This window comes from Haliaeetus albicilla, chromosome 1 (assembly GCF_947461875.1).
Source record: "Haliaeetus albicilla chromosome 1, bHalAlb1.1, whole genome shotgun sequence".
Taxonomy (NCBI): domain Eukaryota; kingdom Metazoa; phylum Chordata; class Aves; order Accipitriformes; family Accipitridae; genus Haliaeetus; species Haliaeetus albicilla.
Genome location: NC_091483.1, coordinates 34827984 through 34846847, shown reverse-complemented (window position 1 = coordinate 34846847; position 18864 = coordinate 34827984). Strand labels below are relative to the sequence as shown.

At 39.1% G+C, this 18864-nt stretch overlaps 1 protein-coding gene across 2 annotated transcripts in view; it reads left to right on the top strand.

Moving 5' to 3' along the window:
• Nucleotides 1-18864, top strand: part of TNKS (tankyrase) — a 159693-nt gene that overhangs the window by 89216 nt on the left and 51613 nt on the right. For both annotated transcript variants that reach the window (XM_069784953.1, XM_069784945.1), the window contains exons 4-5: nucleotides 2027-2063; nucleotides 2936-3011. In XM_069784953.1, the coding sequence (XP_069641054.1) occupies nucleotides 2027-2063; nucleotides 2936-3011 (113 nt within the window). The remainder of the gene's footprint in view (nucleotides 1-2026; nucleotides 2064-2935; nucleotides 3012-18864) is intronic.

Below are 18864 nucleotides of genomic sequence, written 5' to 3'. Positions count from 1 at the left end.
GGTCCCTAAAGTGTTGATATAATACAGGCCAATAACCCTCCTGCAGAAATCCAGCGGTTTGAGATTGTTGCACAAATAATGCAGTAGTAATTGTCTTTTTTTTTTTTCCTCCTCACATGATGGCCAGAGCTTTTCACTCACCATTGATTTGAAACACTCAGGATTGTGCCCAGTATTTTATCTTCATTAAAATAAAAAAAAAAAGAACATGTACCATGGCTTGCCTATGGTAAACAGGATCCCCCTCTGATAAAGTTGGAGGGTGGCAGCAAGACAAAGGCAATCATATTTTTGTGTCATTTCACTTGTTTGATGATCAAGTTTTATATATACACGTATAAATTCTTCCAAAAGCTAAATTATCCTCCATGGCCTATGTTTGAAATGCCAATTTCAGTTCTTCACCTTTGTGTTGAACTCACCTGCTCCATTGCTGGGGTTCCGCAGCACAGAACTGCTCCATTAAGAGACCCGTCATTTGAGAGGCAGTTGTGTGGTGGAGCTCCTTGCTGCAGGTTCTTGTGAATTCCCAAAGCTGAATATGTTTCAGAAAGCAATTAAACACACTTGTGAAAGGAAAATTCACCAGTGTGGTGAGATGCAGATACTGCCTTTGTCAGAATTCCTCAGCTGCAGCCAAGGGGATGGGGTGGGAGGTGCATGGCTGCCTGTACTCGCCCTCTTCCTCCTCATCCTTGGGTGGAGGCAGGATGCTGAACTAAAGAGGGCCCCTTAAGGCCCCGGAAAGGGCTAGTTTTGTTGTGGTTTTTGTCCTCCTCTGCTGATAACTGGAGGAGCTGTGGTCGGAGGAGTACCAAGCTGTTTGCGATGGATGAGGACTCTAACCCTCTTCGTGCAGCCTGGAGAAGTTCTTTGCTGGGGGGTATCATTTCCAGAGGAACCTTCCAGTTTACCTGCAGTCCGATCTGGCATTTCCCATGGCCTGATGGCTTTCCTTACCAGTAATGAGAGTTTCACTGGAGTCTTTTTACAAATACACATAGGAGGCAGCACAAAGGTTTTTTTCTTTCTTGCAGGACAGCTTCATCTTCCTCTTTTTTCTTAGTGTTGTGGTTAGAAGCTTTAATTCTCTGGCAGGTATACGGTATGTTTTTCTAAGCCCTGCATCTTTTGGCTCTTAGGGTACCCTCTGCTCTGTGACTTCGTAAAGATGCTGAAAAGCTATTTTTCTAATTTCTGAATTGAAATTCCCTTACCTTTGTATTGCACAGTGTCATCATGATTCAGCTTTGTAGAATACTGTCTTACTTCCACAGGTCATCTTGTTCCATGCTCTTTTTAAGACAATCACATCTAATTTTAATCCTGTGATGCAACGGCCCTCCTGAGTTGTCTATTGTAACTCAGAATTTCAAATTTAAATATTGCTTTAACATTACTCGTGATTATCTCTAATCTCAGAGTCTTGTAACAAAATCTCGTGGAGAGTTCATTCTATTTTGTCTGTGCTTTTTATTTCAAATGTGTATTTTCTTGGAAAGTGGCTGATGATATAATATTTGGAATTTTTTAAATAATCACTGTTCTTCTGAAGAACTTGGTGAAGTCTAAGATTACCATTCAAATAGGCAGGTAAGAGCTTTGGAGATGGGTAATTTGTAGCTTTTAAAAAGCCGCACTGCCTCGCTTTTGTCTCGGAATTTATTATGCTTCCCAAGTATAATGTGACATACTGAATAGGGCAGGGGGTGGGGACATTGTCTTCAGCTGACATGCTGTTATCAGCGGGACTGTGTTTCTGGACACAAGATTTTGCAGTCATTGGTCATCCAAAGAAAGCCTTTCCATCTGAGGATTGGACAAGAAGATGCGTCAATTTGCTGCCCGTCTCCAAGGTACTGGTGATGCTGCCTCCACAAGCTGGCTAACGTCACAGCTCCATCACCCAGCGGGGTGTGGGCTTTTTTCTCCTCTTCTCTGTTTTAATTCTGTATTTGCTTCCTACTGCATTTCTTAATCTGTCTTCTGCCAAATGCTAACAGCATGATATTTTGCAATCATTTAGGTGAATACAAGAAGGACGAACTCCTGGAAGCTGCTAGGTGAGTGCTGCTTAGAATATAAAGCATATTTTGGGGGTGGAAGCAGGAGAGGAAAAGGGATGTTTAAAACAGTAATGTTTTGTCATTGCCTTTCCATGGAGTGATGCAAACAAACCACTTCATTAGCATAAATCTCTTCGGACTTTACAGTCTGGTACAAATGGAAAAGCCTGTTTATGTAATTGAAATCCCCCACTATGGTGGTTATAAGGTTAATATTGAGGTTTTGCTTTAAGCTGCTTAAATCCTCTTTATCGTTTTGTGACTGTTCTTTTTAGGGGCAATTTAAATATTGGAATTTTTTTGTTTGTTTGTTTTTACTGCTACCTTAGGATATATTTTGAAAATAGGCTTTATCAGAACAGAGCATAAGGAACCCTATACAAAAGGTGTAAAGTTCAGTCATGTATTCCAAAGATGCTTTCATCCTTTCTTCTGACAACACAAGACTGTTTTATATAGACCGTTAACCCTTCTAAAAAATTTCTGGATATTGGTATGTAGTTGTTTCAAACGTTATGGGCCATATGCTGTGAAAATGTATTTAATTCAAAACATTTAATTTGGCAAATGGCTTTCAGAGGATCTGTAAAATTAGATAAAGGAAATATAAGATGAGGTTAAGGAGAGAAATTAAGAGGTGTTTTTGCATGATCTTTTGTAATATACTTAACTGCAAATTTAATATTCTTTCCTGTATTTACCCTTGGTTTTGAAATGGTCAGAAAACCCTTTAGCCATCTGATGTTCTCCCTGGCAGAGTATGAATTTCAATGTACTGTACTTTGATATCCAGCTCCTTAGCAAATGTTTTGCAAAGAGCTCTGTCTTTTTTTTTCCCCTTTCCGTAATAGTCTCCTCTCCTTTTACAGGAGTGGTAATGAAGAAAAACTGATGGCTTTATTGACTCCTTTAAATGTGAATTGCCATGCAAGTGATGGGCGTAAGGTAAGTTAGTATCTGCTTTATATTTCTGTTATTCAAGAAAGGCCAATTTAGCCATACTGGGAAGCATAGATGTATAAACCAAAAGAGTGTATGGGGGGAAAACCCGTGATGTCTTTTCACTGTAAAATTAAATGCTGTTGTTGTACTTGACGCTGACAGTTGTGTCAGATCGACAGTCAGTGGATGTGGATTTTGTGTGTGTCTTTTCTTTTAAATGTGAGACCCTGGTGTACATGTAAAGTGAAGCTTTAAGACCTTTTATAAGAAAAACATCATGTACTGTTGCAGATGAATAAAATAACTAAGGGAGGAAAGTTATTATTTGTATTTGAACATTGCCTGGGTATGGGGGTTGGTATTTGGCTTAGGTCATAATGCCCTGCCACGTAGACTGGCACTTAACACCTTCTGCATTTTCTTAAATTTGACAATATTGTTTTGATTTTCTTTGGCAGGGATGTTTGAATGAGTTAAATTAAGGATTAGGCTGAAACTGGAGGAGGGAAGAACATACGGAGTGAGAAGTAGATCCTATGATTTTTGATGTTTTAGACATCAAGATGATGGTCTGTCTAGACTGTTGGATTGCAAATGTTGGTTATTTTTATTTATTTATTTTACTGTGTACCAGAATGTTCTTAATCTGCATCTCTTAAAAACATCTCTCACGTGTAACAGTACATCTCAGTCTTGGAGAGGAAAGCATGGGAGTGTGTTACTTTATAGTTTTCTTTATTTTTGGTGGAGTGTGTTGGAGCATAGTATAAACCTCTGCCTATTCTGGAGCTGTTGTGGAACAGCCCAGTTCCACTGAAATCAATGAAGATAGGCCAGTTTACGCTGCCTTTTTATTAAAAGACATATTGTTGCTGATTATAAAAAATGTAGTTCCATTGTGAAAACATTCCTATTTTTAATGCACATTTTAAAATGTTTTCTCAGTTGTAATGCCTATGATACCTACTATGTGAAAGAAAACCCAGCCAGTTTTTCACTTGTTTACATTTATCACTGACTTAAAGTTTATGAATCTTCTAGGTTTTAAAACAATTAATTTTATGATTTGAGGACAGGCAAATGAACAAGGGCTTTATTTAGTTCAGTTGTGTCGGAACTGGTGAAATACTCCCCATATTTTACGATTAAACATATTGTCCAGAGTCCTTCATTTCCCTTTTCTTAAGCCTTTACCATTCAAATTAGATTGTATTTAGGTATTAATAGTGCACTGTGTTGTTATAATTAAACGTGGTGGTATACAGCAGTGCATTACTGAGTAATTGAGTCCCCATCGCTATTGATTTAAGGCCAAAGGCAGAGTTGTGATTTCTGTCAATATGGAGAGGAATAAGCCCTTGCAGATTGGTTATCTAGAATATTTATCACTCTAAAATAAGAATAAAAAATAAAAAAAAAACTTTTAAAACTCATATTAAGCTAGCAGAAAATATTTGTGTATTATTGCAGCCTCTGAATTAGTTTGAAAACTAAGCTCAGAAAGCATATTGCAGTGAAAGCTAATCAGTGTGGGCACTTTGATAATTTTTCTGTGTGTTTAACTGTTGGTAAATGCATTGGTTATTAAAACTCCTTTTAAGATGGCTTGCCATCGATATTAACTAGCTTTTTTAAAATTATGTCTACCAGATGTATTTTTTTTTTTCCCCACCATATGTGTATAAACTGTTTAAGGTGAAGTAATTCTCTGTAGCAAGTGTGCTGTATAACTGTTAAGTATTTCATTTGTAAGGCAAAGCATTCAGGTCCTGTACTAGTGCAAGATCACTTGGGGTTTAATCATTCTAAGCTGTGCTGCAGACTAAGTGAACTTTTCATCCTACAGCACAGCATTCTTGTAAATGAAAGTCTTCACTGGTGTAGCTGCCTCCAGTTGGCCTATGTTGATTTACACTAGCTGAGAATTTGTCCATTTTGGAAGCTGTTTTTTGCATTCCTTGATGCTTTTCATAGTTATTTTTTGCAGATCCCTTGAGTTTTCAAGCCTCAAACTTAACACAGTGTAAGGCTACAGACTTAACGCAGCTGTTAGGGTTGGGATGTGCAGACTCTGTGGAGTGGCCTGAGGTTCTCAGCAGCATCATGCTTACTCTGCAGTACAGACATATCCACAAACTCTTGTGTACATGTTTCTCCAGTTTGTGCATTCCTCGGCCTTGCATGTTTCTGAGTTCAGCACTACTCTGATAAGGGAAACATTCAGCTTTGTAGGTGAGGAAACTGAGTCCCAGTACTGAATGGGTGATTATTTTTTCTGTATAGCAGGTGGTGGTAGTGGTTTTTTTGCACTTTGGGATGTGACTTTCCAACAGTTGTCATCTAACACCCATTGCACTGGAACTGAATAGCAGAATAGTCAGGATATTTCACTGTTGTATGCACTTTACCTTTTTTTTTCCCTTGGGGATCTCTTCTGTGTCGCATGCATGCTAACATCTGGAGTTCCTGGATTTCCCAAACACCACATCTGCTGTGAGGTTGTGCTTCATAGAACAGATAAAAGGGGTGGAAAACTGACAGTAGCTCGCTGATTTGAAACCAGCTCGGGTTGGAAATAACAAAGACTTACTGCATTCTGTGTGCTGCTTGCAGCCTTTTTGAAAAGTATTGATACCCAGAGTCTGATTCCTACTGGACAGGAGTCCATGCTGCTAAAACAGTTACAGCTGGTGCTGATAACCATTGCTCCATGTGTTTATTTAGCATAGAGGTAGGTCAAAGGCTGAAGAGGAGTGAAAACTGAACTTTCTTCTTCCCTTCCAAGTCACAGTTAGATTATGACCATTGTGGAAATGTTCACATTACTGAAGCTCTTCAGCTGTTGCCTGAAGAGAGAATTCATTTTTGGTTGCTACTCTAGCAGTTTTTTTCTGGAGTGAAAAATGAAGGAGTGTGTGCAAAAGAAAGAGCAATTTTATACATCAGCTAAAGCATTCCTGCATACCAAGGATCTAGGTAATTTTTGGGGTTTTGTTTTGGTGACCAGGGAAAAATCAGCAATAATATCTCAGAGAAGCAGCTATTTCATTGAGCTAGGTCATGGTTGATTTTTGAGTAAGTATTGGCTTATGTGCCTGTTGAACATATATGAGGGCACAAATAATAGTGTACAAGTACTGAGCTATACAGTGCAGAGCTATATGGTACAGTGTATGCAAATGAGTGTTACGCAAGGGTAAAATTTCACAGGGACTGGTTTTTTTGTTGTTGTTGGGGTTTTGGGGTTTTTTTAACAGTCCTATTTGCTCTTTAAAAAGCAGTGCCTGAACTGAAATGTAATAGTCATTTTTCATGCCAGTTAGTCCTGCTTTGATTTTTTTTTTTTTTTTTTCAACAGGAGACTGAAAAAATCACAGAATTGTTAGGATGTGGTGTTGTGTGTAACGTAAAATTTACATGTTACATCACTTCTGTTTAGATTGCTTTGCAAAGTATTTGCTCTGTCAAAACAGAACTTAGACAAAATGCATGGCACCTGCGTATTCCCAATGGGTCTGAAATTTCACCGTGTCCAGCCTCTTGAGCTCTGCCAAACTGTTCGCTCTTTATGTGATCTATAGAAGTAATGACTTCTAGAAGACATGATGTCATATTGAAGTTAACAGATGGTACTGAACTTTCACACTGTTAAAAAGCCAAGCCACCTATTTACATGTTTGTCCACGTAAAGGTATGCAGGCTCCGGAGATTTGCTTTACAGCCCTGGTTATTTTCCCTCAGATTTCCCCCCCCCTCCCCCCCGGGGGTGTCTTTTTCCAGACTTAGTTGTGGGTGAATTTTCAAAAAATGTTTTTGACTTTTCCTATCTGCTACTGGAAGCTAAAGCTGTATTATTTTGTCATGGGAGCTGGATTTCTGATTTGTTACAACAGCAGTCACAGTTTACCTAATCCAGTAGTTAGTGGCAAGAGACAGGCTTAAAATAGAAGGTATCATGGTTGCAGGTTGAGTTGAAGCCATCTCTTAGCCCTCTCATTTCCTTTGGAAAGCTGTTGTGGACACTTGAAAAGCGTTTCAGGAGAAATTAATGTTGCCTCCATTTTTAAAATACAGAAGTATCTGAGCTAATAAGGAAGCATTGGTTTTAGCAATTCAGATGAGAACCCTTCTCTACAAGGCAGACTTCCCACATCACTTCTTGACAGCTTTCCAAAGTTAACTACATCCAGTTGACGTGGTAGCTGTTAGCAATGGGAGGCTGGATCTTTGTTTTGAAGGCTTGATTTTTGCTGGTACATAATATCCTGCTCCTGTCCTACATTACTCATGCTCAGATCATGCCAACATTCAAATACTCAGGTGTCAGTTGAATAAAACCTTCTCTTTGTGCAAGGGAACCCAACTCCTCTGGACAGGAGTTACTCAAAAAACAGTTTGTTTTGCTCCTTTTCTCAAGGTTCATGTCCTTCGAAGCAGAGCAAATATCTGAGATTTTGAGCTCTTTGGAGCACAGAACAATTATTTTTATGTAAAATAAAACGGATGCTTTGTATTTTGAAAGTGTAGGTTCCATTGATCTGTTGCAGCTGTGTTTTGTATTTACATTTTGTATGAAAAATGGAGAATACCATGGTGTTACCTGTGAACTGCTTGGTCTCAGGTATTTGTTCAGCATGAGGCAGGAATTACTACCAGAAGGCAGCACAGGATGCAGTTCCTCCACAGCTACATTGTTTTCCTTCCTGCACCTTCCCTCCCTGCCTCATTCCTTAGAAAGTAGAAACGTAGAAATTTCTGCAACAAATGAACTAGGGAGACTGCAAACAATGCATCTCCATTCTTTCCCAGCACGGGACCATCCAGCACTGTGGATGAGGCAGTGATCCTATGGAAAAAAATAATAGGCAATTACTTATTAAAAGGCGTTTTCTAGCATGCACATAGTCCTACTTCATTTTATTTCACTGTAGTCTTCTGGCTCCTAGTGCCCCTTTTTCTGTTTATTCCCAGTTTTCAGTCCTTAACAGCTCCCAGTACCAGTCCTTAATACTTGGTATTATGCCCCTCCACCGCCTTTGTTATGGCTTTCCAAACCAGATGTAAACAACCCTGGATCCAGAATACCAGTAGCAGGCCTTTGTATTAAACTTTGTGAGTCATAGGAGATGTACTTGCCTCTTGGGTTTGATTGAGGCTGTTTCTTCAGCCCATTCCTTCTTGCCATACAGACACTCATTTTTCTTGTGCAAGGCATCATCCAGGTTCATGGATGCAGGGTACAGATGTAAGAAATCCAACTCTGAGAAGGTCTGCGATGTGGTGCTGGGTACCAGCATCCTTCGCCTGAAGCAACCACAGCACAAGAACTTGCATGTGTGCATTTTGTGGAGAGGACAGAGTGCCCCTCAGCTCCTGCTATGGGACATCTCTGATACCTAGTAATGTTCTGTGGGATGGGCTTGCAGATTCCTTCTTTTGCTTCCTCTGCTTCTTTCTCTCTTGAGAGATCAGCCTTGATCAGCCTGTAAACAAAGAGCTGATAAATAGAAATTGAATTCTAACAAGATCAGGTGAGTTATGTCTCCTCTTACCAGGGAGTCTCCAATTTGCTGCTGGTAAGTGGATTTGCCAGCCCCTGTTGCAGAATTCTGCTTGTTCTTAACCATTTTAATGAAAAATCCTGCAGTTCAGAGAAAATTCATATGCCTTCCAATTTCTGAGTCTGTATGGAACAATTGATCCATTTTTTCACAAGCTTTTTCTTTACAGTTATTAAGCCTAGAGACTTGAGCAGAGGTTTAGATTCTCTTCTAATCATCTTGGCTCTAGGAGCTGGGACTTGAAGAAAAATGCCATGTTTTGCAGGACTTGTGAAAAAATTGTGTGCTAGTGACACTATAAACCTTTATAGTTGTGTGCATTTTTCTTGTGCTACAGTAGTAAAATGAGAACTAATAACACATAAACCTATAGGTCTGTTTGTTCTATAAATTTATGGTGGGCAGATAATATTCAGATGAGCATGGAACATCTTTTAGAAGAAATAATTTCACATATAAAAGTGTTGTTTACATTTTGTGAAAACACACACTTTACTACAGACAAAAGCTGCATATTTGAGCAAAAGACTTGCAAGCAGATACCTGAGGGAAGGCATTTTTGTCATACCCAAGGATACGTCTGAATCTCTGTGTGTACTCTACACGTATGTATATTTTTTGTCACGTAATATATTATTTAGTGTCACAATTTACATTTTGTCTTCCCCCAAATTTTATGACCTTTTTCTGCTGGTATACATTGCTTGTTTGTGTTGTTTGTAGATATATCAAAACTCTCTAGTCTCAAGGCTTATCTACAATAAGAAATAACTTGTGCGGAGGAGAGGAGCAAAGGAATCATACGTTGAAACCAGATTAACAGTTGACTGTGTTTATTCATGGTTAAGAACAAGTGTTTTCTCCCTGATTAGCCTAATAAAAATTTTAAAAAATACATTAAAAAATTGTTTAACTAGAAAATGCCATTTTATTTCAGAAAAAAAGGCAGCTCCACACGGCGTAAATCCAAAACAGTTGTTCCAGAATAACTGGGTAGACTAGCCCTTGCTGAATCTGCCCACTTGCTGCTAGCATAAAATTTCAGTCTGGTTTTGGTGAAGTACTATAAAACCACTTTTGTGGGTGGGAAATGCACAGATTTGGGGCTCTTCATTTGTGGTCGTGCAAAGATTAGTCAGAAGTTTCATGGTGCGTGGTTACAGCTTTTGGAACTGCAGTTACCAAAAAAGTGATAATAGTGTACTCTCTTAGTTCATGTTTGGTAGTGTAAATTTGGCCATGACTGATCGTTTCTAAACACTGTAGTCTTTGACACTGATCATGGATGTGTTTCATGAAATGCATATGTATCAAAGGTGTATCTAGGGGTGTGAATGTGTATGTTGAGAGAGAGATAAAAAATTAAAAGTATAATTATATATATAGGTATATATAGCCCTATATATACTCACATATACATTAATATACACTTTTATATATACCTAGCTGTGTGTACTTATATATGTGTGTGTATATCTCAGAGATATAGCTAGGTAATGTGCTTGCGTAGGGGAAGATAGGAGCCAGCACTCCCCTGTTTCTGCAAGCTGATTTTCTGGGGATTAAGGGAGGATGGAAAACACATCTATTTCTGTTTAAAACAAAAATGTTATGCTAAGAGCTTGTGGCTTTAAAAATTTGGGATTTAAGATCCTTGTTTACTATGTTCAATGACTGCTGTGTTCTGCAAGTGCTACAATTGCTTGTGTTTCTTCTGCAGCCTTACCAGTGACCCGTATTGGGTATGGGCATGTATACCGTTGTGGGAGAACTTGTCATCAAATGCCAGCTGCTCCATGGCAACTGACCTATATATGCTCTTATCCCACCTCAGATGTGAAGTCATTCCCAGTACCTGAGTAAACTGAGTGAAAAGGGGCAGCTGGGGGTTGGACTACGAGTTGATCTCCAGAGCTCACTTCCAACCTCAGTTATTCTGTGATACCTTGGTGCCCCACAGTAATATATTTGTGTGGTCCACACTCCCAACTTGGATTTGGATGAAGGGCTTCACAACCTTAGAGCCTGTCCCTGTGTATGCTGTAATTAGGAGGACTGATGGAGGTAAAAAGATGGACTAAAGTCCTTCTAAGCAACTCTTCTCTTAGTGAATATGTGCCTGTAGATCAGATGCGCGCATTTTTGTATTCTTTTCAGTTACAGCTATACTTCTCTGTAACTGAGTTAAATATTTTAAATCAAAGTCTGCATGCAAAATTAAGGGTCCTTCCTGGATTTAGGTGGTGGAAGACTGTGAAAAAGGTGACGTGTCCAACATTACAAAAAGGGTACAAAGCAAGTGCCATAATGTTTGTGATGTGCCTGGGGCAGAAGTGCCAATGCAGTACACACATAAAAAGAACATTTTAAAATGGCCACAACTGTATTTTGCCTTTAAAACACCATTTTGTTTGTTTAAAAAGACATTTCCCAGGATTCATGCATGTCAGAAATAGTGACAAGTTATGCTCTTTCTTATGCTGTGATCCCATTATTTCATCAGCGAAGCATGGTCAAAGTGAATAACACAAGAATCCCTCCCCTGACTTTGTACAGTGTACATGGCTTAATTTCTATCCCTGGTGTCACTTAAGACCCTCTATGGCTAAAGGTGATTCTTTCTGAATAAAATGTAAAACTGATAGCTGCTCTAAGTTTCTATTATGAGATCTTAAGTTTATTTTCCCCCAAAAGTTTCGGTGAGCATCCCTTCACCTATTTCCATTTTCTTTAGAAATCACTTGAACTGTAGTCTATCATATCCACAAATAGAAATTGTCCACTTGAAGGACTGGAAAGATACTGTTTACTCTGTAGTCATTCTCTCTGTATTGTTCTCTAAAAATCAGGAAATCTCATTTGTTAGGTCTTAATCAATGTGCTCTTCAGGAAACCTTCAAATGTATTAAAGGTGTGGAGTTTTTTTTATACCTGAACTGTTTCCCCTTGATGATTAGCTTCACACAGGGGACGGCTTCTTTCATTAGGCTATCATCTACCTACTGTCAAGAGAAAACAAGTCAAACTGGCAGATTTGGGCAGAGCTGCCATTTAATGTTTTATGCACATTAACTAAATGCTGTGGTCTGGACTAATGCTGGAAATCTATGAGCTCACAGAGCATCCAGAAGTCAAGTACTGCTGATGTTTCTTCTACTGTGATCTCGAGAGTGGAGTCCTTTCCTTCTCAGAGCTTGCTGAGGTTATGTTTGAGTTGAAATGTGCAGCTCAATCCATGGACTATATGCATTTGATTTCTGTATATGGTTGACTATAGTGAATGCTGTAGGTGCAATTTCTATCCTTGGTGTCACTTCCCTCTCAAAATCCCTGCATGTGAGCATGAGAGGTACTGAGAAGTAAACAGTTCTGCTTTCTTACTGATTCTCACTTTTGAATGTGGTATTAGAATACTTTGTGGCCTCCCTCTGTTGTTAGTCCTGTCATTTAGTTATACACTCTATTTCCCATCTCTGCATCCTATCATGCAACCATCTTGGGACCTAACATCATCCTCCTTAAAAACCATTGGTGAGGACTCAGTTAAAAACTTGTTGAGTACCCATATAGACTGTATCAGTTGGATTACCCTTATGCATGTGCTTGTTGACTGCTTCAGAAAAGTCCCAAGAGTTTTAAAGGTGGGACTTCCCTTTACACTATTTGACTATTCCCAAGCAGATCATGTTTATCCAGGTGTCCACTAATTCCAGCTGTTGTTATATTGTATTTTTCCTGGTACAGACATCAAAATTACAGGCCTGTAGTTCCCCAAAACATGTGTTAATGATTGGTTTGCAGCTTTTGGGTCTTCATGTACCAAGATAATCTTAAGTGAAGGTCACATACCACTAAATTCATCTGTTTCATTCTCCAGTGCTCTCTTGAGTGAATGCAGTCCCATCCTGGCAATTTGTTGATGTTCATTTTGATTATGGGTATCATTACCTCTTTTATGCTTAATTTAGTTTCAGACAGATCCTTTGCCAAGCTTCACCATGCTCCCAAATACGCACATGCTCACTTGCCAGGGTCCTGGTATGAGAATTACGTGTTTCTTCTAAGACGTGTACCATGCAAAGAGTTCTTTTAGTTCCTCTACAACGACTTTTCGTCTGGAGAGCTCCATTTCTTGCCCTAGTATCACCTTGCCCAACTGGACTGTTTGGTGGATTTTGTGCTCCTGGTGGGTTGCAAGAAGGATTTATGGTTGGTTTGAATTCCTTTCACTCGTCACTGCTTAAACTGTTTTTGCGTGTCTAATTGTATTTTTACCTTTAATTTGCTGGAGTTTATGGTCCTTGTGATTTTCTTCAGCTTGTAAATTCAGCTTTTGGAATGATGCCTTCTTAATTCTAGTAATCTCTTTTAGCTTGCTGTTAGTCACACTGGCTTCTTTCACTTTATCAAGCCCTTCCTCATAGAAGGTATGCATTAGCATGGCATTTCCAATGTTGTCTCTGTTAGTCTTTGTGCTGCCTGTAAGGACTTAATTCTCTTAGCTACCACTTATAGCTTACTGTTAAAAAACTTAACAATTTTTTTCATAGCTCTACTTTCTGAAGATTTGTGCAGTTGTGCTGGATTATTTTAGCAAGCAGTCTTCTCTGTAGAGAAGTGGAATCCAGGTATGTTATAGCCACTGTTAAAGAGCAACTTCTACTGCAAAGTTTTGCACCAGCTGTTGCTTGTTAATTGGTACCAGCTCAGTAGTTGCATTTACTCCTGGCCTCCCTAGCCAATTTCTTTGTAAAACAATCCCCGATACCATCCAAACATTTCACCTGTTAAGTCACCCAAAGCTGTTCTGTTTTCTGCTCTTGCTGCCTCTCTGATTTCTCTCAGCACATCAGTTATCATTTGCTAATACAAGCCCATCATTGACTTCATAGGTTGTATGGATAATTTAGAGTGATCAGTTTAGTTCTAAATGAAAAGAACTACAAATACTTATGTGCAAGGAGAAGTGTATTTACATAACCATTTCTAAAACTGTTGTGTAAGTTGACTGAGCAGGCCTCAGATGAACAATAAAAGGGGAGGAAAATGCCAAAATAGAACATCGTAATTGATGATGGATGTGTCATTGATGAACAAGAAAATTGAGGTTATTTGGTGAGTCTTTTCTAAGTAATATAATACACCTATAAAAAAGACTTACTTCTTACAGATTAAATTCTTTAGAATATTCATATTCTAATAACCATAACGTCTCAATTTTGAAACATACTTAAAGGAAGTACAAGATAAATTCTCTGCTTTTTTCCCTGTATTTTGCAAGGCTTTTCTTCAAAGGAACAGTGAAGTCTACTTGATTCAATTATAAAGGCATTAAATTCTAAAATTTGCAAATTATCACTGTAATACAAAGAGACTATTTTGTATATTTAATTTTGTGAATTATTTTATATTTTGTGTTTTAATTTCATTCCAAAATACAAGGCATAAATACTTATTTCACACCGAGCACTGGACCTGAAATGCAATTAGTTTGCAAGCATTGTTCCTAACAGAGTTTGTTCTGACCCTGCTTTCAATAAAATGAGTGAAGTGCTGGTCTGAATGTCATTTTAGCAGAGGGAACAGTCAATATATTCTGAGAAGCTTTTCTTCTTTTTTAATAATGTGAAAATCTTGTGGACCGAAGCCTGGAAAGTTTCTAGTCGGAAGGGGAAAGAGGAAAAGCAAAATAAATATATAAGGATGGAGTGGGAGAAGTGGTAAAAATAATAAGAGATATAAAAAGAAAAGGGAATAAAAGGTTGTTAGCTGACTGTAGTAGGGAAAAGATTTTGACAGCAAGTGGAAAAAGAAGAGACTAAAACGGCAAAAAACAGCAGAGTTTTGGTTCTGTGGTGTTCCAGTGTGTATCTTCTTCAGATTGTTGTATGCAGGCCTTCCCCAGTCATCTGGCATGCCTGGTTGGAGAGGAGCCTTTTGTTAACACTTTTTTTTGCTGCCAGAGCAACACCAAATTATTTCATTAAAAAGAAGGAACAGCAGCCTGAGCAAATAATTAAAGAACAGGATTCTGTAGCTTCTGACGCTGGCTGACAGGACAGATAAAGACGTATGTATTTGTGCTGGAAGAGGGGAGAAAGTTGTCTCATCCCACTCTCCTGGAGTGATAAGTATTTGCAGCTTGCAATTTGAGAAGATTGATGGGTTAAGACTTGGGCTGCAGACTGTGCTGGCTGGCACTAAGCTGCTTTCAAAAACTCTGCAGAAACTTGGCTACCCGTGCCCCATTGCTCAGACTAGCAGCAGTAGCTTCTGTTCTTCCCCATGCACTAAACTTGAATCACAGCTTCCAGCGTGTGATTTAACAAATAAAAGTTCCAGCTGTTGACATGAGAAAATCCTGCATGCCTGTGTGCTCAGTCCTCCAGCCCAGATGAGTTTGTGTTCTAGCTGGCAGGTGTTGCCAGCTGCTCCTTGGAAGTACTAGAGGTTTGAATACCCTCTGATGACTTTAGTTAATAAAATTACAGGGGCAGTTTCTTCTTCTTGCCTTTGTCCCAGCAAGAGCCAGTCATGCCTCAGTGTCTCACCTCAGACTTGTCCATTTTTGACTTGCATTTCTGACAGATTCCAGGTGATGAAAAGAAGCGACAAAAATGGCCATCCTGGACACAATGATACTGTAAGTAATTCCTACATAGTGTTCTGCCATATCTTTCAAGGCAGTATACATCTCCTTTCAGTGTTAAACAACATTAGCAGCATTCCTTTAGGACAAGAGAGTGTGTCTTTACTGTCATTTCATCTTCATGTAGCTCAGCAAGCCACTACTCCCTCAGCTGCCAGCATCTATCACAAAGAAACAGTGTATACTCGTCTGCCTCTCTGACAATCCATCTCAAAGTCCATCTCCCCATGTCGTTGAGTGCTGCCAGAGATCTACTCTGTGCTTCTGAATCCAGGAAAACTGCAAATGCTGGTTCATGGTAGAAGCTCCAAAATTTCTTTTTCATATTGCAGTTCCATCCATAGCCAAACCTTCATCATCTACATGTAGAAATGGAAGAGATTCTTGTAAGGAACTGTTTCCTGAGAATACCACAGGTTTGTGAGGGGTGTTGCTCAGCTTCTCTGACACATCCTCTGTGGAACTATGTTACCAAATAGGTAGTAGGTTAAGATGCATGCAAATACATAAGAGTTGGGGGGTGGAAGGTGTTGCATTTTAACTCTTCTTTAGGAGGAGGTCAGGGATATCTAGGGCCCCATTTATGGGACCTGCTGTTTGTGAAGTCCAAAGATTTCACAAGATCAGAGGTCAAGGTGGTGTTTCCATTTAAAGATTTAAGTGTCTCTCCCAGCCTTCTACCATTTCCCTCTTAGTCTCTGCTTCTAGGTCAGTCTCTGAAAGTAATGGCAGCAACTTAGTATGGAGCTATTAGGGAACTAAGCTTCATACCTGTTTTTTCTTGTGAATCAGATTGATCTTTGCTTTTAAAGTTCATTCTGAACGTGGTTGCTGCCTTCTGTCTCACAGTATCTCTTTTTCTTCTGGCCTTTCTTTTAGCCCTTTATCTGCCAGGTAACGATGCTCTTTCAGGTTTGACTTTGTTTCCTTTTCTCTGAAGTAATCAATTTGATTTATTTTCTTTTTTATATAGCTACTGTTAAGAGAATAGCTTTCAGAGCTATCTACATGGATTAAGGATTTGCCTTCCTGGTGTCAAAGATAATAATCTCCCTAATTTTGAAAGTCAAGTGTCATTGTCTGGAGAAACCTGCTGGGCAGGGAGACTGGGTTTTTCTTTTGGGATTTAATAAGGCTTTTACATGGTCATCTTCAAATATCCATCTTAAGCCTGCCTCTGCAGATGAAACTTTCTTTTGTTGTGTGGTCCTGCAGTGGTTGCATGTTTTCTCTCCTGTCAGGAAAGATATCTTTGCCCTTTACCCTCTTCTGCTTTTGGGTATATCTTGTTTGCCTCCACATACCTACCTTCTCTGTGGTGGCACTGTTTCTATGCTAGCAGGAGGAGTTCCTGAGCAGAAAAGTGAAAGCACTCATTTCCTATTCTTCCTTCTTTTAACCTCTAAGAGACAGAGACACTCTGGTTATTTCTTTGCCTACCTCTCTGCAAGATGATGCTCGTCATCTTTTGTGTCCTTCCCTACCCCAGGCATCTATGTGTTTGAAAAAGCTCTTCTCTCATAATCTCCTGCCCCTTATTTGTCAACACTTAGCCCAACTTGCAGTACAACAGGGTCACGATGTTAATGTGTAGACCTGATGCCAAGCCGTGTCACACAGTCTTGAGGTTCAGAAATACAGTCAGAAATTTGTATTGTCTCTCAAAGATCAGATCTACTAGTGAAACATTTAGTAGTCAGTAGTTTGGACATTTACAGCCCTCTGAGAAGGAACAGATTTGTATACTCACTGGAGATCAGGAGTAGAAGAGTCCCGGTCTGTCACCCAACTAAACCTTTTCCAAATGAGGGCTTATTCCATCAGTGTATTTGCAGTATTTTTATTCTGCTCTTCCTGTGCTTTTTAACTCTCCAGCCATTTTATTAATTCTTTCCATTTCACCTTCATTATACATTCTTATCTTTTCTTCCAGTTTATGAACATCTGCCTGGTCTGGAGGTGTCCAACAATAATTTGAGAATAACATTCCAGCTGTGATTTCTGCACAGTTGAATGCAGAGAGGAATGTTCCTTCAATCTGTGATCCACAAAGCAATGCTTTGTAGCTGGTACACATTTCTAAATACTTCTAGGAGCTATGCCATTCCTGATATCTGACCGGCTCTGGACTTCATACCATAACCCAGGTGGTATAATACCTGAATAAATTTCTGAAAGGTATTCAATTGCAAGGAAAAATTTCTTTTTGACGCAGACTACTTCTTTGTTCTCCTTCTGCCAAGTGATGAAATGAAAAGGAATGCAAGCATTTCTGTCTTGTTTTTTATGTAATCCTCATTCTCACCCAATGATGCTCTGCCCTAGCACTACTGTGTAGGTGAAATCAAGCTGGTTTTGTCTTCACTCATTTACAGCTCAAAACAGTGGATATTTTTTTTTCCTCAAAGAGATCATCTGATACACCAGAGCTCTAAATTAAGGTACTGAGTGATTTGCAGATTCTGAATTGGTGAGCTGTTCAGTTCATTTTCCCTGTCGCTAGCTGTTAGAAAGCACTACGTGAAATTTGTGATGTATTTCTGAATTTTACTATACTAAGTCTGTCCTGTTCAGCAATCTAATTAAGTACTACTGGCTGTGTTCTGAAGATGAAGCACTTAAATTACCACTGGAAACACAGTGGAGTGACAAATGTCTTCCTTAAGCATTTTGTAATCCTTGTCCTTAGGAATTGGGTTTTGTGGTTTGTTTTTTGGGGTGGTTTTTTCTGTTTCTTACATAAGAAAAGTAGTTTAAGCCTTTCCTCCCTGTGCTTATTTATCTCTCGAGTTCAAACTTGTTGCAGCTAGCTCATCTACAGTCAGCAGACCGATGTAACTTGTTTTCCTGGAGCAGCATCTATAAGTTTGTCCCTAAAACGTAAATATCAACCATGAAATTAAATAACTCAGTACTGCTATAAAATGACCAAGGAAGTTGCACAATTTGGGTGGCTGAAGTTGACAAGCCATGTGGCTGATGAACAGAAGCACAGCCCCTTTCCTGCTCATTAAGAGCATCATTCTCTAGCTGAGGTTAGGGACCTTTATTTCTGTAGTACCTCATGTGCAAGAGCATTGTAGCATGAATATAAAAGAATTATTTTGAGTTATTTGAAATCTGTGTTTCTAGAAGAAATTTTTTTCTATATGATGATATGTTCAGTCTTGGCACTATACAAACAAATTTCAATGAGATATTTTCCCAAGAAAGCTTACGACCTAGTCTAAAAATGAAGGTGTAAGATGGGCACACTGCTTAAAATTAGAATGCAAATTGGTACCTGAGCAGCAAAGGAAAAGCCTGATTATTTCCACAGTGGAAAAGTTCAGGAATGTCTCTTAAGATTGTGATGTTGCAACTTGTTTTCTTATCCCATTAATCAGAATGATAAAGTGGCAACAGGCGGTATTCCACCGCATCTGGAATGTCTTCCTGATGTACACTTATGATTGACACAGTTCATTTTAGAAGTCTATAAGAGAGCAGCATCAGGCAGAAACAGACTGTTGTGATTGGAAAGAAAGATTATATCATAAATTCTAACCCAGTGAAGAGAGAGTTGTTGCCTACTCAGAGGCTTTTTTCCTTAGTATGCCATATTCCAATAGTCATCTTGCCAGGAGTCAGGACACCTTTCAAAACA